The following is a 15,174-nucleotide window of genomic DNA, read 5'->3' on the forward strand; positions in this document are numbered from 1 at the left end:
AGTTGACTTGTAATCCAAAAAAATAAGCCAAGTATCGTCTCAATATTTAAATATATTGTTCCATTTTTTCCTTATTTCAATAGCAGCTTTAATATTCCCGTTCTCTCATAAATGAGAAGATATGAAACTTTAGAATAGGTTAACAGTGTCAAAAAGGAGACTAAGCCACATACAGGATGCCACCACACTACTCTTTTTCAGTATGACAAGGTTTTTGATTTTTTTACATATTACATTTTATATGTCTACAGGAAGTTGCATAGGGTACATACCTTGAACTTGCAGTTTCATCCTCCAGTGTTTCTAAATCTCCAGACACCTTGTTTGTTACGTATACATCATTATCTCTTGAGTCATCTTCATCATCACTACTTAATACACAGCTGTCAGATTGCCGTTGGCTTCTTAACCCTAGATTTCTCCGTTGACGTTGATTCTCTACAATTTAATTTTGTTAAGTTAGGTGTATTTCCAGGATTTATAACGTTATTTCTGCAATGCATTAAATATGCACTGTTATAGGACTATTTAAATGGACAAATCTGTATTTAGTTTAACTATTTAAAAACAAGTTTACTTGTGAAACTTAATACTTCCAGCTACCCCAAAAAATACAGAATTGTATACTAAAATAGAATTTAGCCTGCTAATTTGCTCTTATTCCCAGAAGAACAGATGTGGCTCTTAGGCCTTTTCTACATGGGTAGATTTACCTTCACAATTATGCCAGTACCACTGTAGTTATATCAATGTATTATGCAGCTAAATTTCCCCATATAGACAAGTCCTTAGATTTGGCATCCTGTCACACGTGAGAAGGAGGCTGCATTAAGCAGTTATTGTAAATAAATTAAAGTCTTCTTGGGGAAGAGGCAGGGGCTAACTTTACAACTAGCACAGCAAAGTAAGGGATAAGCAATAAAAGAGCTTGGATAGCAGCATGCAAGTGGCTTTTTTAAAAACAGCGTAACAAATTAGGAGTGGATAATAACCTTGCGGATTATATAAACTGCCTAAATCTAGGCTATTGGCTCCGGTATTAAGTTGCAGCTCTTAAGGATTATCCATATGCACCACAGAGCCTTATTCATGTTACAGGGTTTTTAAGATATATTACAGATTTTGCTGGTAGCACTGTTACCTAATGCTTTCCTTTATAGATCTTATTTTCAGTTGTTTATATTGCCAAACTAACCATTTGGGCTGAATTTTCCCATTCCATGCGTCTGATTCTGGACGAATATTTTAGAAAGTTTCAGCAAAACAGTTTGACTATTTCTGAAAACAGGTTAGGGAACACGACCTTGAAGATTAAAAAAAAACTGTACACAGCTTCACTGAGAAACTCTATTGCCTTCATGCTTTGGAGTAGAGTATTGACATTTCACTGTGGGAGGGTGTGTGTGTGTGTGTGTTTGGTCACTGGTGTCACCAGTTTGGCTTTTGCCAGCTCAATGAAAAATACACCCAAGTTTGTCCAATTTATAAACTTCTGAAAAAAAGTCTGTTTGCACATGCTTAGCAGAAGCTTGTTAGAGTTGGTACCGGAACTCTCAGAAGATTCCATTTAAACTGACCATACTTCATGACTAAGGCTATGAGTTTGTCACGAATTCCATGACCTCCGTGACTTCTGCAGTGGCAGGTGCAGCTGGCCCAGGGACCATCTGAGCAGCTCAGGCAGCCCCTGGGCCAGCCACACCAGCTGCTACTGGGGCAGTCTCAGGCCACCATGCATTCCACCCCCAGCAGCAGCAGGAGTTAGGATGTGAGAGGGGGCTCAGGAGTGGGGGTTGAGGCATGGGAAGGGGTGAGGGCTCTGGGCAGCACTTACCTTGGATGGCTCCCCGAAAGCGGCGACATGTCGCTCCCTCAGCTCCTAGCTCCGCACGCTGCCTCCATCCACAGGCACCGCCCCCCGTGGTTCCCAGCCAATGGGAGCTGCAGAGCCGGCACCTGGGGAAGGGGCAGTGCGCGGAGCTGAGGGAGGGACATGCTGCTGCTTCTGGGGAGCCGTGAGAAGCCATGTAGGGAGTCTGCTAGCCCCATCAACCCCCACAAACCCCAAGCAGGGGGTCCTGCCCACTCCCCAATAAACAACGGCAGCACTCCCTGGGTCCCCCCACCCCGAGCACCCATGCAACACCCTAGACCGCCCCTCTTCCCCCAATATTTATTCAGGGGTATATAGTACAAGTCATGGACAGGTCACGGGCCGTGAATTTGTTTACTGCCCATGACCTCTCCATGACTTTTACTAAAAATACCCGTGACTAAAACATAACCTTCTTCATGACCACACAGCTCCAATGTGCTGACTGAACTTCCCATAAGCCATTGGCAGTTACCTCAAATTGCAGAATTCTGTACTGTGCATCTAAAGGGTCCTATTCTGTTAATGATGCAGTTAGGGACCATAATGGTCCAAAAAAATGGAATTTTCTTGTTTGCCTTTTTTAAAATGTAGAAAATGACATAAAAACATGTCAAAAGAATGACAATGTTACAAAGTCAAGTGCTCAATAGTTTGGAAATGCCAGAATAAAAGGTATAACCTTAATTCTGTCCCCTTCTGTACTCATATTATGATACAGTCTTTATTATGATTGCATGCTTTTTCCATAGGATGTCTGCCTCAATCAGTGCACAGGAAAGACTGTGCTCACTGAATAAGCAGCTATTCAATATTTATTTTTACATGCATCATAACATCTTATTTATGACACCCCCTTTATATCTTGCCCTACATACAAAATGCTAAGTTTCATCATGATCTTTTTCCATGACGCTCATCACGGTAGTATTGGTGTATGTCACAAATGTTAATGAATTTGTCTTCACCAAACCCTTGTGAGATAAGATGGTAATATTGGCCTTATTTACCAGGAACTAAGGCAAACAGAAATTAAGGTCAAGAGCATCCACTAATTTTGGATAAGAACAGCCATACTGGGTCAGACAAAAGGTCCATCTAGCCCAGTACCCTGTCTTCCGACAGTGGCCAATGCCAGGTTCCCCAGAGAGAATGAACAGAACAGATAATCAAGTGATCCGTCCCCTGTTGCCCATTCTCAGCTTCTGGCAAACAGAGGCTAGGGAAATTATCCCTGCCAATCCCGGCTAATAGCTATTGATGGATCTATCCTCCAAGAATGTATCTAGTTCTTTTTTGAACCCTGGTATAGTCTTGGCTTTAACAATGTCCTCTGGAAAGGAGTTCCACAGGTTGACTGTATGTTGTGTGAAAAAACTATTTCCTTTTGTTTGTTTTAAACCTGCTGCCTATTAATTTCATGTGGTGACCCCTAGTTCTTGTGTTAGGAGAAAGAGTAAATAACACTTCCTTATTTACTTTCTCTATACCAGTCATGATTTTATAGATCTCTTTCATATCTCCCCTTAGTCGTCTCTTTTCCAAGCTGAAAAGTCCCAGTCTTATTAATCTCTCCTTCATATGGCAGCAGTTCCATACCCCTAATCATTTTTGTTGCTCTTTTCTGAACCTTTTCCAATTTATCTTTTTTGAGATGGGGCGACCACATTGGCACAGAGTATTCAAGATGTGGGCGTACTACGGATTTATATAGAGGCAATATGATACTTTCTGTCTTATTATCTATCCCTGTCTTAATGATTCCCAACATTCTGTTCAGTTTTTTGACTGCCACTGCACATTGAGTGGATGTTTTCATAGAACTATCCACAATGACTCCAAGCTCTCTTTCTTGAGTGGTAACAGCTAATTTAGACCCCATCATTTTATATGTATAGTTGGGATTATGTTTTCCAATGTGCATTACTTTGCATTTATCAACATTGAATTTCATCTGTCATTTGGTTGCCCAGTCACCCAGTTCTGAGAGATTCTTTTGTAGCTCTTCGCAGTCTGCGTGGGACTTAACTATCTTGAGTAGTTTTGTATCATCTGCCAATTTTGCCACCTCACTGTTTACCCCTTTTTCCAAATCATTTAGGAATATGTTGAATAGGCCTGGGCCCAGTACAAACCCCTGAGGGACACCACTATTTACCTCTCTCCAGTCTGAAAACTGACCATTTATTCCTACCCTTTGTTTCTTATCTTTTAACCAGTTACCAATCCATGAAAGGACCTTCCCTCTTATCCCATGACTGCTTACTTTGCTTCAGAGCCTTGGAAAGGGATCTTGTCAAAGGCTTTCTGAAAATCCAACTACACTATATCCACAGGATCCCCCTTGTCCACCCCCTCAAAGAATTCTAGTAGATTGGTGAGGCATGATTTCCCTTTACAAAAACCATGTTGACTCTTCACCAACAAATTACGTTCATCTAACAATACTGTTCTTTACTATAGTTTCAACCAGTTTGCCTGGTACTGAAGTCAGGTTTACCATGTAATTGCCGGGATCACCTCTAGAGCTCTTTTTAAAAACTGGCATCACATTAGCTATTCTCCAGTCATTTGGTACAGAAGCTGATTTAAATGACATGCTACAGACTATAGTTAGGAGTCCTACAATTTCACATTTGAGTTCCTTCAGAACCCTATGGTGAATACCATCTGGTCCTAGTGACTTATTACTGTTTAATTGATCAATTTGTTCTAAAACCTTCTCTAATGACACCTCAATCTGGGACAGGTCCTCAGATTTGTCACCTAAAAAGAATGGCTCAGGTTTGGGAATCTCCCTCAACCTCCTCAACTGTGAAGACCAATGCAAAGAATTCATTTAGTTTCTCCACAATGGCCCTATCATCCTTGAGTGATCCTTTAGCATGTCGATCGTCCAGTGGCCCCACTGGCTGTTTAGCAGGCTTCCTGTTCTTATGTACTTAAATTTTTTTTTTTTGTGATTACTTTGAGTCTTTGGCTAGCTATGCTTCTAATTGTTTTTTGGCCTTCCTAATTATATTTTTACACTTCATTTGCCAGAGTTTACATGCCTTTCTATTTTCCTCACTAGATTTTAATTTCCACTTTTTAAAAGGATGTCTTTTTGTCTCTCACGGCTTCTCTTTGTTTTTTAGCAATGGTGGCTCTTTTTCGTTCTCTTACTATGTTTTTTAATTTGGGGCATACATTTAAGTGGAGCCTCTATTATGGGGTCTTTAAAAAGTTTCCATGCAGCTTGCAGGAATATTACTTTTGATGCTGTACCTTTTAATTTCCAGTTTCACTAATCTCATTGGTTGGATGCCGAACTTGAGACACAAGGACCTGATTTTTCACACTATTCAGCATTTTATAGCACTGGGTATATTCAGAATAGAGGTTCCACTGACTTCAGTTGCAGCTGAGAGTGTTCAGCACATCCAGGAGTCAGGCCTCAACTATCACAGGTTGGGCACTTAGAAAATGAGCACACTATTAATGGCCACCTTTGTAAAATTTGGTTTAAGTAAATTCCACAGAATCAGATAAAGATAGAATAGAATCAAATACTCCAGGGCAGCATTCAGTGCCATAGATCACAAGATTACCCTCTCTCCCTGGAGTCTTCTGCCTCATTCACTACATACCTTTCAATTTCTGAAAGGCAAGAGGCAAAGGTCCAACAGACAACAGCATAATTTACCGCTTAACCTTGATTCATTCCTGTGCACCATCATTCAGTGCACTGAATGAGACAGAGGTTCTGTGGAAAATGTATAATCTGATCAGGTAACCGAAAACTATCATACCTATGAACAAGGGGAGTGAAGAAAGATTGCACGGACAACTGTAATTTTGGCATTTCCTGACTTTGCAAACTTAATGTTCTTTTAAGTTTTGTGTGTGTAATATATGGAGTCTTGAAATGATCATTTCTCTACAAAGACTTTAGTAGAAAGCCATTGTAGTGTCCCACCACATGTACATACGCCAGGGGACTGTGAAGTCCAATTGGAGGGAGCATTTGAGATTTTGGCCAAGTTACTGCAGACTAACAAATCAGACTTTATATCGTCAAGTTTATTCTACTTTCCCAAACTATATCTACTACCATGTGTGGTAAAAGTGTTGAGAATTGTATCAAGGGACAACAACAACATTGGGATTATTTTGTGAAATAAGTGCTGATACAGCACATTAAATCTTCAGGCATTGTACTAAACTAGTAGTATAAACCCTGGGAGTGTTTCCTTAGCATGAGTACGTTGATTACCGGTAATTAAAAACAATACATTTGATTTGGTTTCACTGACTAGTTTAGTTTGACAATATAAGCAATATATGCCTGAAGACAAACAAGTGAGACAATTTTAAAGGGAGGCTGGTGGAAAGCATATTCTTGGTAGCAAGGTGTGCACATACCATACAGCATTACAAAATGGTCACAATTCTGTTATCAGTTGGAAATACATGAAACATGACTACTCACCTTCAACAATCTTGTATTAACAAGAGGGAGAGAAGAGAATAAAAAAACCACAATTAAACTTTGTTGTGCACATATATGCGTTATAGACAAACATCTCAGAAGACCATAGCTATGTTCATTCTTATTTGTTTGTAGCTGTATAAGCAGAGCCAGGAGGCATGAGGCAGAGCAATAATCATGTGAATTGCTGGAAGCATGTCACCAGCTCTGGAAGTCAAGCTAATGGTGTTGGCCATGCACCCTCATGGAAGATAATGTAAAATCTTGTTGTGACTTAACAGTTCATCACGGTACTACAGTAACAGATGCAAGCCATCAGTATTGTAGTTTGTTTTAAGTTGCAATTCTCAGTCAATATTAGGATAAAAAGGTCAACAAATTTAGAACCCCTTCAAAAAGGGATTAATTTTCCTCAGACAACTTGTGTGGGATTTTCAGAACTACTTCATTGACCTAACTTTACCACTTACGTCAACAGGAGCAGAAATAGGCCAATGCTGAGTACTTTTGAAAATCCCACCCTTGTATCTCGTTCATCTGATAGCATTTTTTTCTGTGCAGTTTGGCTGCATCTACAGTGTACAACAACAAGTTCCTCAGTTTTCAATTAAACCTGAGTGCTGTATCATGAAACATGGTTTCTGTGCAATTGATATTGAATTTTGGGCTTTAAGACTTTTGTTGTAGTAAACTCTTTTTCCATATCTATATAGGTGAGCTTTTGTCTGTCGCATCATACTACAAAAAATATGGTCAATTTAAAAAAAAAAAAGAAAAAAAAAACCCCCACAAAGTTCAGCTCATTAGTCCATATTCTGACACCTCAGAAATGGCATATTTTCAAAAGTGATGAGCACCTAGTTAATGCATGTTCACAAGGCAGGACACTTAGGAAGGTGTCAAACTAAGGACCAATGAGCTGAACTTTAGGAATCCATTTTAAAGTTTTGGTCTACCATCTCTTTTCATTATGTCCCCAATTATTGTCAGACTGACATTCAATATATCCATTTTGTTTGATGCACATATCTTGAAACAATGATAGTAGAAAATCCATTTCAATAAAGTATTATTCAACATCTTAAAACCACAATCTTCCACATTTCTTTACTTCAAGCAGGTTACCAATATGCCCTTTCAGAAAGTCCTGACTATCCTCCACAAGTGCCTGACACAGTAGTGAAGCAAGTTTCCTCTAAGTGTTCGATTTAAAGTAACACTGACAGTACTCCATTATCGTTTAGGAACATGCACTGAGGGCGGTCATCATGTACACTATTCAGAACTATGTGTTCAAGAACAAGAAATGGGCAGTTTTCAGTTACTTAGAACTTTTATTTTTTAATAAAAAGCCTGATATGCTATCATTTAAACACAGATGAAATTTGTGCTTAAAGAGGGACATTACTGACTCTAGTTTGCATTTTTATATGACATTTCACGAAGATACTTTTCAAAAAGAGTGCACTGGTAACATGTTCTAGTGTCCAAGGCTGTGGGATATGCATTATACAAATAATGGCTGCTGGGTTTACCTACACCGTCAATGCATTACCTTTATCAGACCATTTTGATAACATAGTCTGGGATATCTAATTGTGGCTTTAGTTGCCTTCCAAGTTCTAACCTCTAAGAAGCACAGCATTAACCTAATTTGACCAGAGTATTTCGGTAAGTGCACCGATAGTTACTTACCACAACAGAATCATTGTGAGTTAGATCAACTACTACAGGTTCAGAAGATTCACATGTGAGATCTACTACTTCTTCACCAGCTTAAAAATACAATGGTAAGAGTCAAGATCATGCATGTAGAGCTGTATAGCACCTGCCACTCCACAACAAGAGTCAGGCATGAACCTACAGAATGCTACCATTTACTAAATGCTGATAGTTTGTGTTCCCTCCCCACCCTTCTCCTTTAAGACAGACATTGAACACTTCTCTCAGGCTCTCGACCCTCATTAAAATGCTTGGAGAGTTAATACTACTTTTGCATGTCTTGATTTGCAGCAACAGAGAAACTGCAGCGGTTGTTCTCCCCTGCCCCCCACGCCGTGCACATACTTCATTTTCTTAAACTTTTTTTGTGTGATAACTTGTGTGAGGCAAGTATCAATAAAACTGGATGTATTACTTTAATACTGTGAAGAGAGGAACACTGTTTCTACAGAAGTTTATTTGGTAATACCCAGGAATTTCCCCATCATCATGCTTTAAATGTTCTGATTTCAGATATTCCTTTTTATGAAGGCCTGCATGAACCTTCAAATGCACTGTCAAATAAGAGAAGGTGCAATTCTATCACTTTCTAGACACTGCTGCTTACTCTGCCTCATAAGATCTAACAACGAATCTCTTCCCCAACATCTCGATTGTCCAGTGGCCCTACTGGTTGTTTAGCAGGATTCCTGCTTCTGATGTACTTAAACATTTTTTTGCTATTACTTTTTGAGTCTTTGGCTAGATGTTCCTCAAATTCTTTTTTGGCCTTCCTAATTATATTTTTACACTTCATTTGCCAGAGTTTATGCTCCTATTTTCCTCACTAGATTTTAACTTCCACTTTTTAAAGGATGCCTTTTTGCCTCTCACGGCTTCTCTTACTTTGGTGTTTAGCTGTAGTGGCTCTTTTTTGGTTCTCTTATTATGCTTTTTTATTTTTGGGTATACATTTAAGTTGAGCCTCTATTATGGTGTCTAAAAGGTTTCCACGCAGCTTGCAGAGATTTCACTTCTGGCGCTGTACCTTTTAATTTCTGTTTAACTAACCTCCTCATTTTTATGTAGTTCCCTTTTTTTAAATGAAATGCGACAGTGTTGGGGTGCTGTGGTGTTTTTCCTGCCACAGGGATGTTAAATTTAATTATATTATGGTCAATAATACCAAGCGGTCCAGCAGTATTCACCTCTTCGACCAGATCCTGTGCTCTACTTAGGACTAAATCAAGAATTGCCTGTCCTCTTGTGGGTTCCAGGACCAGCTGCTCCAAAAAGCAGTCATTTAAGGTGTCAAGAAACTTTATCTCTGCATCCTGTCCTGTGGTGACATGTACTCAATCAATCAATGCAGGGATAGTTGAAATCCCCCATTATTATTGACTTTTTTATCTTAATAGCCTCTCTAATCTCCCTGAGCATTTCACTATCACCATCCTGGTCAGTTGGCCAGTAATATGTCCCTACTGCTATATTCTTATTATTAGAGCATGGAATTACTATCCATAGAGATTCTATGGTACAGTTTGGTTCATTTAAGATTTGTACTTCATTTGATTCTACACTTTCACATGAAGTGCCACTCCCCCACCAGCACGACTTGTTCTGTCCTTCCGATATATTTTGTACCCTGGTATTACTGTGTCCCAGTGAGTATCCTCATACCACCAAATTTCTATGATGCCTATTATATCAATATCCTCATTTAATATGAGGCACTCTAGTTCACCCATCTTATTATTTAGACTTCTAGCACTGGTACATAAGCACTTTAAAAACTTGTCACCTTTTAGCTGTCTGCCATTCCGTGATGTAATTGAATGGGACTTTTTTTTAATTTGACTGTTTCTCATTGATCTACCTGTATTTTATCATTTTCCATCCTTTCCTCCTTACTAGGACATAGAGAATCTCCATTAATAGATCCTCCCCTTAGAGATGTCTCTGTCTGAACCATGTGCTCTTCCGCACATGTTGGCTTTCCGCCAACCCTTAGTTTAAAAACTGCTCTATGACCTTTAGAATTTTAAGTGCCAGCAATCTGGTTCCATTTTGGTTTAGGTGGAGCCCATCTTTCCTGTATAGGCTCCCCCTTTCCCAAAAGTGTCCCCAGTTCCTAATAAGTCTAAACCCCTCCTACCTACACCATTGTCTCATCTATGCATTGAGAGCCTGCAATTCTGCCTAACTGGCCCTGTGCATGGAACTGGAAGCATCTCAGAGCATGTTACCAAGGAGGCCCTAGACTTCAATCTCTTACCTAGCAGCCTAAATTTGGCCACCATGACCTCTCTCTGCTATCCTTCCCTATGTCGTGGGTACATTCAGAAGGTTAAGAAAAAGCCTTCACATTTCTAACCCTGTTGTGCTACTTTTTTTTTAGAAACAAGTTGTCTGAAGGCCTCTATCTTGAAGAGTCCAAGCCTGAATAATAGTACACCAAATTTCTACCCATCCTCTAAACTGTTTAGGATTAGGAAGTTAGATGGACACCAATATTCTGTACTGGCTATCCTTCAATGAGCATTTCCCCCCCCCGCCCCCTTTAAGAATTGGATTCGGAAGCTTTACTTTGATAAAAGTACATCTGAACAGTGGGAGGCAGGAGCCTGGGGGGGGGGGGTGGGGAGACAGGCAGGCAGAAGAGGTGGGGAGGGACCACCCCCAAACCCATAATCTGCCTCTGCATGTGAACTGGGCTCCCAACACTCCTGAAGCAAAAAAATTTTTTTTTAAATGGAAAAAATAAGGCTTACCGCTTTCTTCAAGTTCTATTGGCTCTGCTTCTGAAGCCATTTCTGTTGCTGAAGCTACCAGTCTGTTTCGTTTTCGAGTTTGCCTAGAATTGATGGCTCCTCCACGACGTTTTCTTTGAGTCTAAGAGAGAAAAGAATATTTGTTTGTTTTTTAAAGCTAGTATTAATGCAGACCTGATCTTGATAGAATGTTTTTAATTGCTGCTAACTGCATACATGTTTTTGTACAGATTCATTCCAATATCTGAATTGGAAATGCCAAAGTAAAGGCATCACCACAATGCTTCTTACCAATTGGGCCAGGCAGGAAAGGTGCTTTCTGTGATCACTGGTGATCAAGAGGGCTATTTCATGATTACATCAACGGTTAGATTCAAACTGACTACTTCAGTTAGTTTGGACAAAAACAGGACTATTCCCCAAAATTAAGGGTGTTAATTTACTTGAGTAATACTAACAATAGCTAGAGATATTAAATTTAATCAGGATAGAATATGGGATTACACTGCATCTTAATTTACTTTTATTACAATCTGTTTTCTTCAGGTTGTTCAGACCACACATTATGTTTTGAAATGGCACAAGTGGCTACAAGTCTAAAAATGATAAAGAACTAGATAATCAGTTATGCATTTACTTCATTAAGAAAATACTTACTGTGCTCATGCTGCTTCTTGAATATAAAATACAGAAAAAAGTAAGAGGTACAGATACCATAAAATAAACTGCAAGGAGGCTACAATTTTCAACGCTTTATATTTCTTTAGGAAGTATATAATTAAAAGTCCAGATTTTTCAGTATCTTAGAATGTTGCTCTTCCAAACCTATAAAGAAAAGGAGAGAGAAGATTACCTACCTGTAATTCTTGCTCTCCTATGTACAGCCATCTTTACGGATTCCCATTTTTGAGTCAACGCTTCTTGCATGAGACCAGTCAGGAACTCCCATAGTTTAAGATTTGAGCCTCTGAGGCATCCAAAGGTATGTCTCAAAAATTTGCTACGCTCTCCTACTCCCAACACCTACAATCCAATGTCAGTTTATTATTGTATTGGGAAAGTATCTAAAAGCCCAAATGAGGTTTCCTTTGAAACAAGAAGTGGTAATTCTAAGGCCTGGTCTACAGTATGCGGTTATTTCGGAATTAGCCGAGTTACTTTGAAATAAAACTGATTCCGTCCACACGACCAAACCAGTTTTTTCGATTTAAAGGGCTCTTTAATCCGATTTCTGTACTCCACCTCAGCAAGTGGAGTAGCGCTAAAATTGAGCTCACAGTTCCGGGTTACAGGTACTGTGGACACAATTCGAAGTTATCGGCCTCCGAGAGCTATCCCAGAATGCTCCCTTGTGACCACTCTGCACAACACTCAACTCCAATGCACTAGCCATGTAGACAGTAAAAGCCCCGGGAACTTTTGAATTTCCTCTTTGGTCACCATCAGCACAGTCCACCATCACAAGAGACCATGCAGTCCCGGATTCGCAGATGAGCTCCAGCATGGTCCGAACGGGAGGTACTGGATCTCATCGCATGTTGGGTAGATGAATCTGTTATGGCAGAACTACGTTCCAAAAAAAAAAAAAAAATGCAAATACGTACGCTAAAGACTCCAGGGCCATGACAGAAAGAGGCTACTGCAGGAACACACAGCAGTGTTGTACAAAAATCAAGACGCTCAGGCAAGCGTACCAAAAAGCCAAGGACGCGAACGGGTGCTCTGGGTCACAGCCCCATACATGCTGCTTCTACCGTCAGCTGCATGCAATTATGGGGGGTGATGCCACCACTACCCCACCACTGTCCAAGTAGCACGGAGCGAGGAGGATGAGTTTTTGGAGGACTAAGAGGACGACGACGGTGCACAGGCAGCAAGTGGGGAATCAGTTTTCCCCCCTAGCCAGGAACTATTCTTAACGCTGGAGTCAATAGCCTCCCCCCACTCCCAAGGCATGCTCCCGGACCATGACCCTGGAGAAGGCACTTCTGGTGAGTGAGACCTTGATCGGAACCACACGGTGGGGGGAAACCCAGCTGCACCAGGCTGTTCGCGTTTAGGTTAAAGGGCTCGTCGCTGCTCAGAGTCTCATCGGAGCCCCGCAGTAGGTGAGTGTGTGGGGGGGAGGGTGTTGTGTGAAGCGATCATCCTAGAGAGCCCACAGGCCCTCCTTTTATATGGCAAACCCACCAGGCATTGCTTGCTATGGGAAAGGGGGCCCAGCAGTTTGAAAGCATTGAAATCAATGCAAAAGAAGCAGAATCCCGCATGCCCCTAGGGCTTGCCCGGCCGCATGCGGTGGCTGACTCACACCAAAGTGGCAGGCACTTCAGTAGAAGAGGCAAAATGTGACCTTGTATAGAAAGAACATGTGCTGTGTACAATGAATTGCCTGTTTCATTGAGAAACAGTGTCCCCTTTGTTCTCTAAAAATGTATCTTTTAAAATACTACCCTCCCTTTTTCTCCTCCTGCAGCAGGTGCAAATGTTTCAACGTGGCCCCTATATACTCCGTCCCAGAGGCTGGCCGGCCTAGATTAGAAGGCGGAAAAAAACCAACTCGGGGCAACGTATTTGCTGAGCTCATGCAGTCCTCCTGCACTGATAGGGCCCAGCTGAATGCGTGCAGTCATACAATTGTGGAGTCACGTAAAGCGTTACATGAATACGAAGAGAGGAGGGACGTGCGCAATGAGAGCAAACAGGATGCTACGGTCAAGCTCATGGGGGAAGCAAACTGACATGCTCCACTATATGGTGGATCTAATGCGGGAAAGGCAGCAAGACCACAGACTGCCGCTGCAGCCCCTATATAACTGCCCTCCCTACTCCCCAAGTTCCATAGCCTCCTCACCCAGATGCCCAAGAACATGGTGGGGGGGGGGGGAAGGTGGGCTACGGGGACCCACACAGTCAACCCCAGAGAATTGCACAAGCAGCAGAAAGCTGACATATCCTAAATTTTTATTTGGTTTCTGGACTTGTCCTTTCCTCCTCCTCCTCCACCCCCCCAACCCAATACCTCCCCTCCCTCGTCTCGCTTCTGATTTCTCTCAATGTTTTGTGCAACAAATAATAAAGAACGGTTTTTAAACAATTGTGACTTTATTTCCTTTCATTATATATATATATATATATATATATATATATGGTGGGTAACTTTAAGAGAAACAAACTACTGTCACACTGTATCCTGGCCAGTCATGAAACTGGCTTTCAAAGCTTCTCTGAGAGCCCTGCTGCGCTCTTCTAATTGCCCTGTTGTCTGGCTGTGCGAAACTGGCCACCAGGCGAGTTGCTTCAACCTCCCACCCCACCATAAAGGTTTCCCCCTTACTCTCACAGATATTGGGGAGCACACAACAAGCAGCAAATACCATTGGAATACTGGTTGTGCTGAGATCTAACTGAGTCAGTAAACTGCGCCAGCGCGCTTTCAAACATCCAAAAGCACATTCTAGCACCATTCTGCACTTGCTCAGCCTAGAGTTGAACTGCTCCTTACTACTGTCCAGGGTGCCTGTGTACGGCTTCATGAGCCATGGCATTAAGGGGTAGGCTGGGTCCCAGAGGGTAACTATAGGCATTTCAACATCCCCAACAGTAATTTTCTGGTCTGGGAAGTAAGTCCCTTCCTGCAGCTGTTCAAACAGACCAGAGTTCCTGAAGATGCAAGCATCATGCACCTTTCCCGGCCATCTCACGTTGATGTTGGTGAAACGTCCCTTGCGATCCACCAGTGCTTGCAGCACCATGGAAAAGTACCCCTTGCGATTTATGTACTGTCCGCCCCGGTGTTCCGGGGCCAAGATAGGTATATGTGTTCCGTCTATCGCCCCGCCGCAGTTAGGGAACCCTGGCACATTAAAGCCATCCACAGTGGTCTGCACATTTCCCAAAGTCAATACCCTTGATAGCAGCCAGTCAATGATTGCATTGGCTACTTGCAGCACAGCAGCCCTGACAGTCGATTTTCCCACTCCAAACTGATTCCCGACTGACCGGTAGCTGTTGGGCGTTGCAAGCTTCCACAGGGCTATGGCCACTCGCTTCTCATCTGTGAGGGCTGCTCTCATTTTGGTGTCTTTGCGCTTCAGGGCAGCGGACAGCAAGTCCAAGTTCCATGAAAGTGGCCCTACGCATATGAAAGTTTCTCAGCCACTGGGAACCATCCCATACCTGCAACATTGTGCGGTCCCACCAATCTGTGCTTGTTTCCCGGGCCCCAAATCAGCATTGCACAGCATGAACCTGGCCCAATACCACCATGATCTCCCAATCGCCACATGCCATGCTTCTAGGAACATCCGGTCCATGTCCTCATCACTATCGCAATCGCGCTGTCGTCGCTTCCT

The 15,174-nt window shown here is 41.8% G+C and overlaps 1 protein-coding gene across 1 annotated transcript in view; it reads right to left on the minus strand.

Moving 5' to 3' along the window:
- The window catches only part of RNF4 (ring finger protein 4), a 42,118-nt gene that overhangs the window by 13,421 nt on the left and 13,523 nt on the right, over window positions 1-15,174 (minus strand). Inside the window, 4 exon segments of the mRNA XM_074952069.1 lie at window positions 273-438; window positions 6,345-6,354; window positions 8,040-8,119; window positions 10,820-10,940. Coding sequence (XP_074808170.1) covers window positions 273-438; window positions 6,345-6,354; window positions 8,040-8,119; window positions 10,820-10,940 — 377 coding nt within the window.

This window comes from Natator depressus, chromosome 4 (genome assembly GCF_965152275.1).
Source record: "Natator depressus isolate rNatDep1 chromosome 4, rNatDep2.hap1, whole genome shotgun sequence".
NCBI classification, from domain to species: domain Eukaryota; kingdom Metazoa; phylum Chordata; order Testudines; family Cheloniidae; genus Natator; species Natator depressus.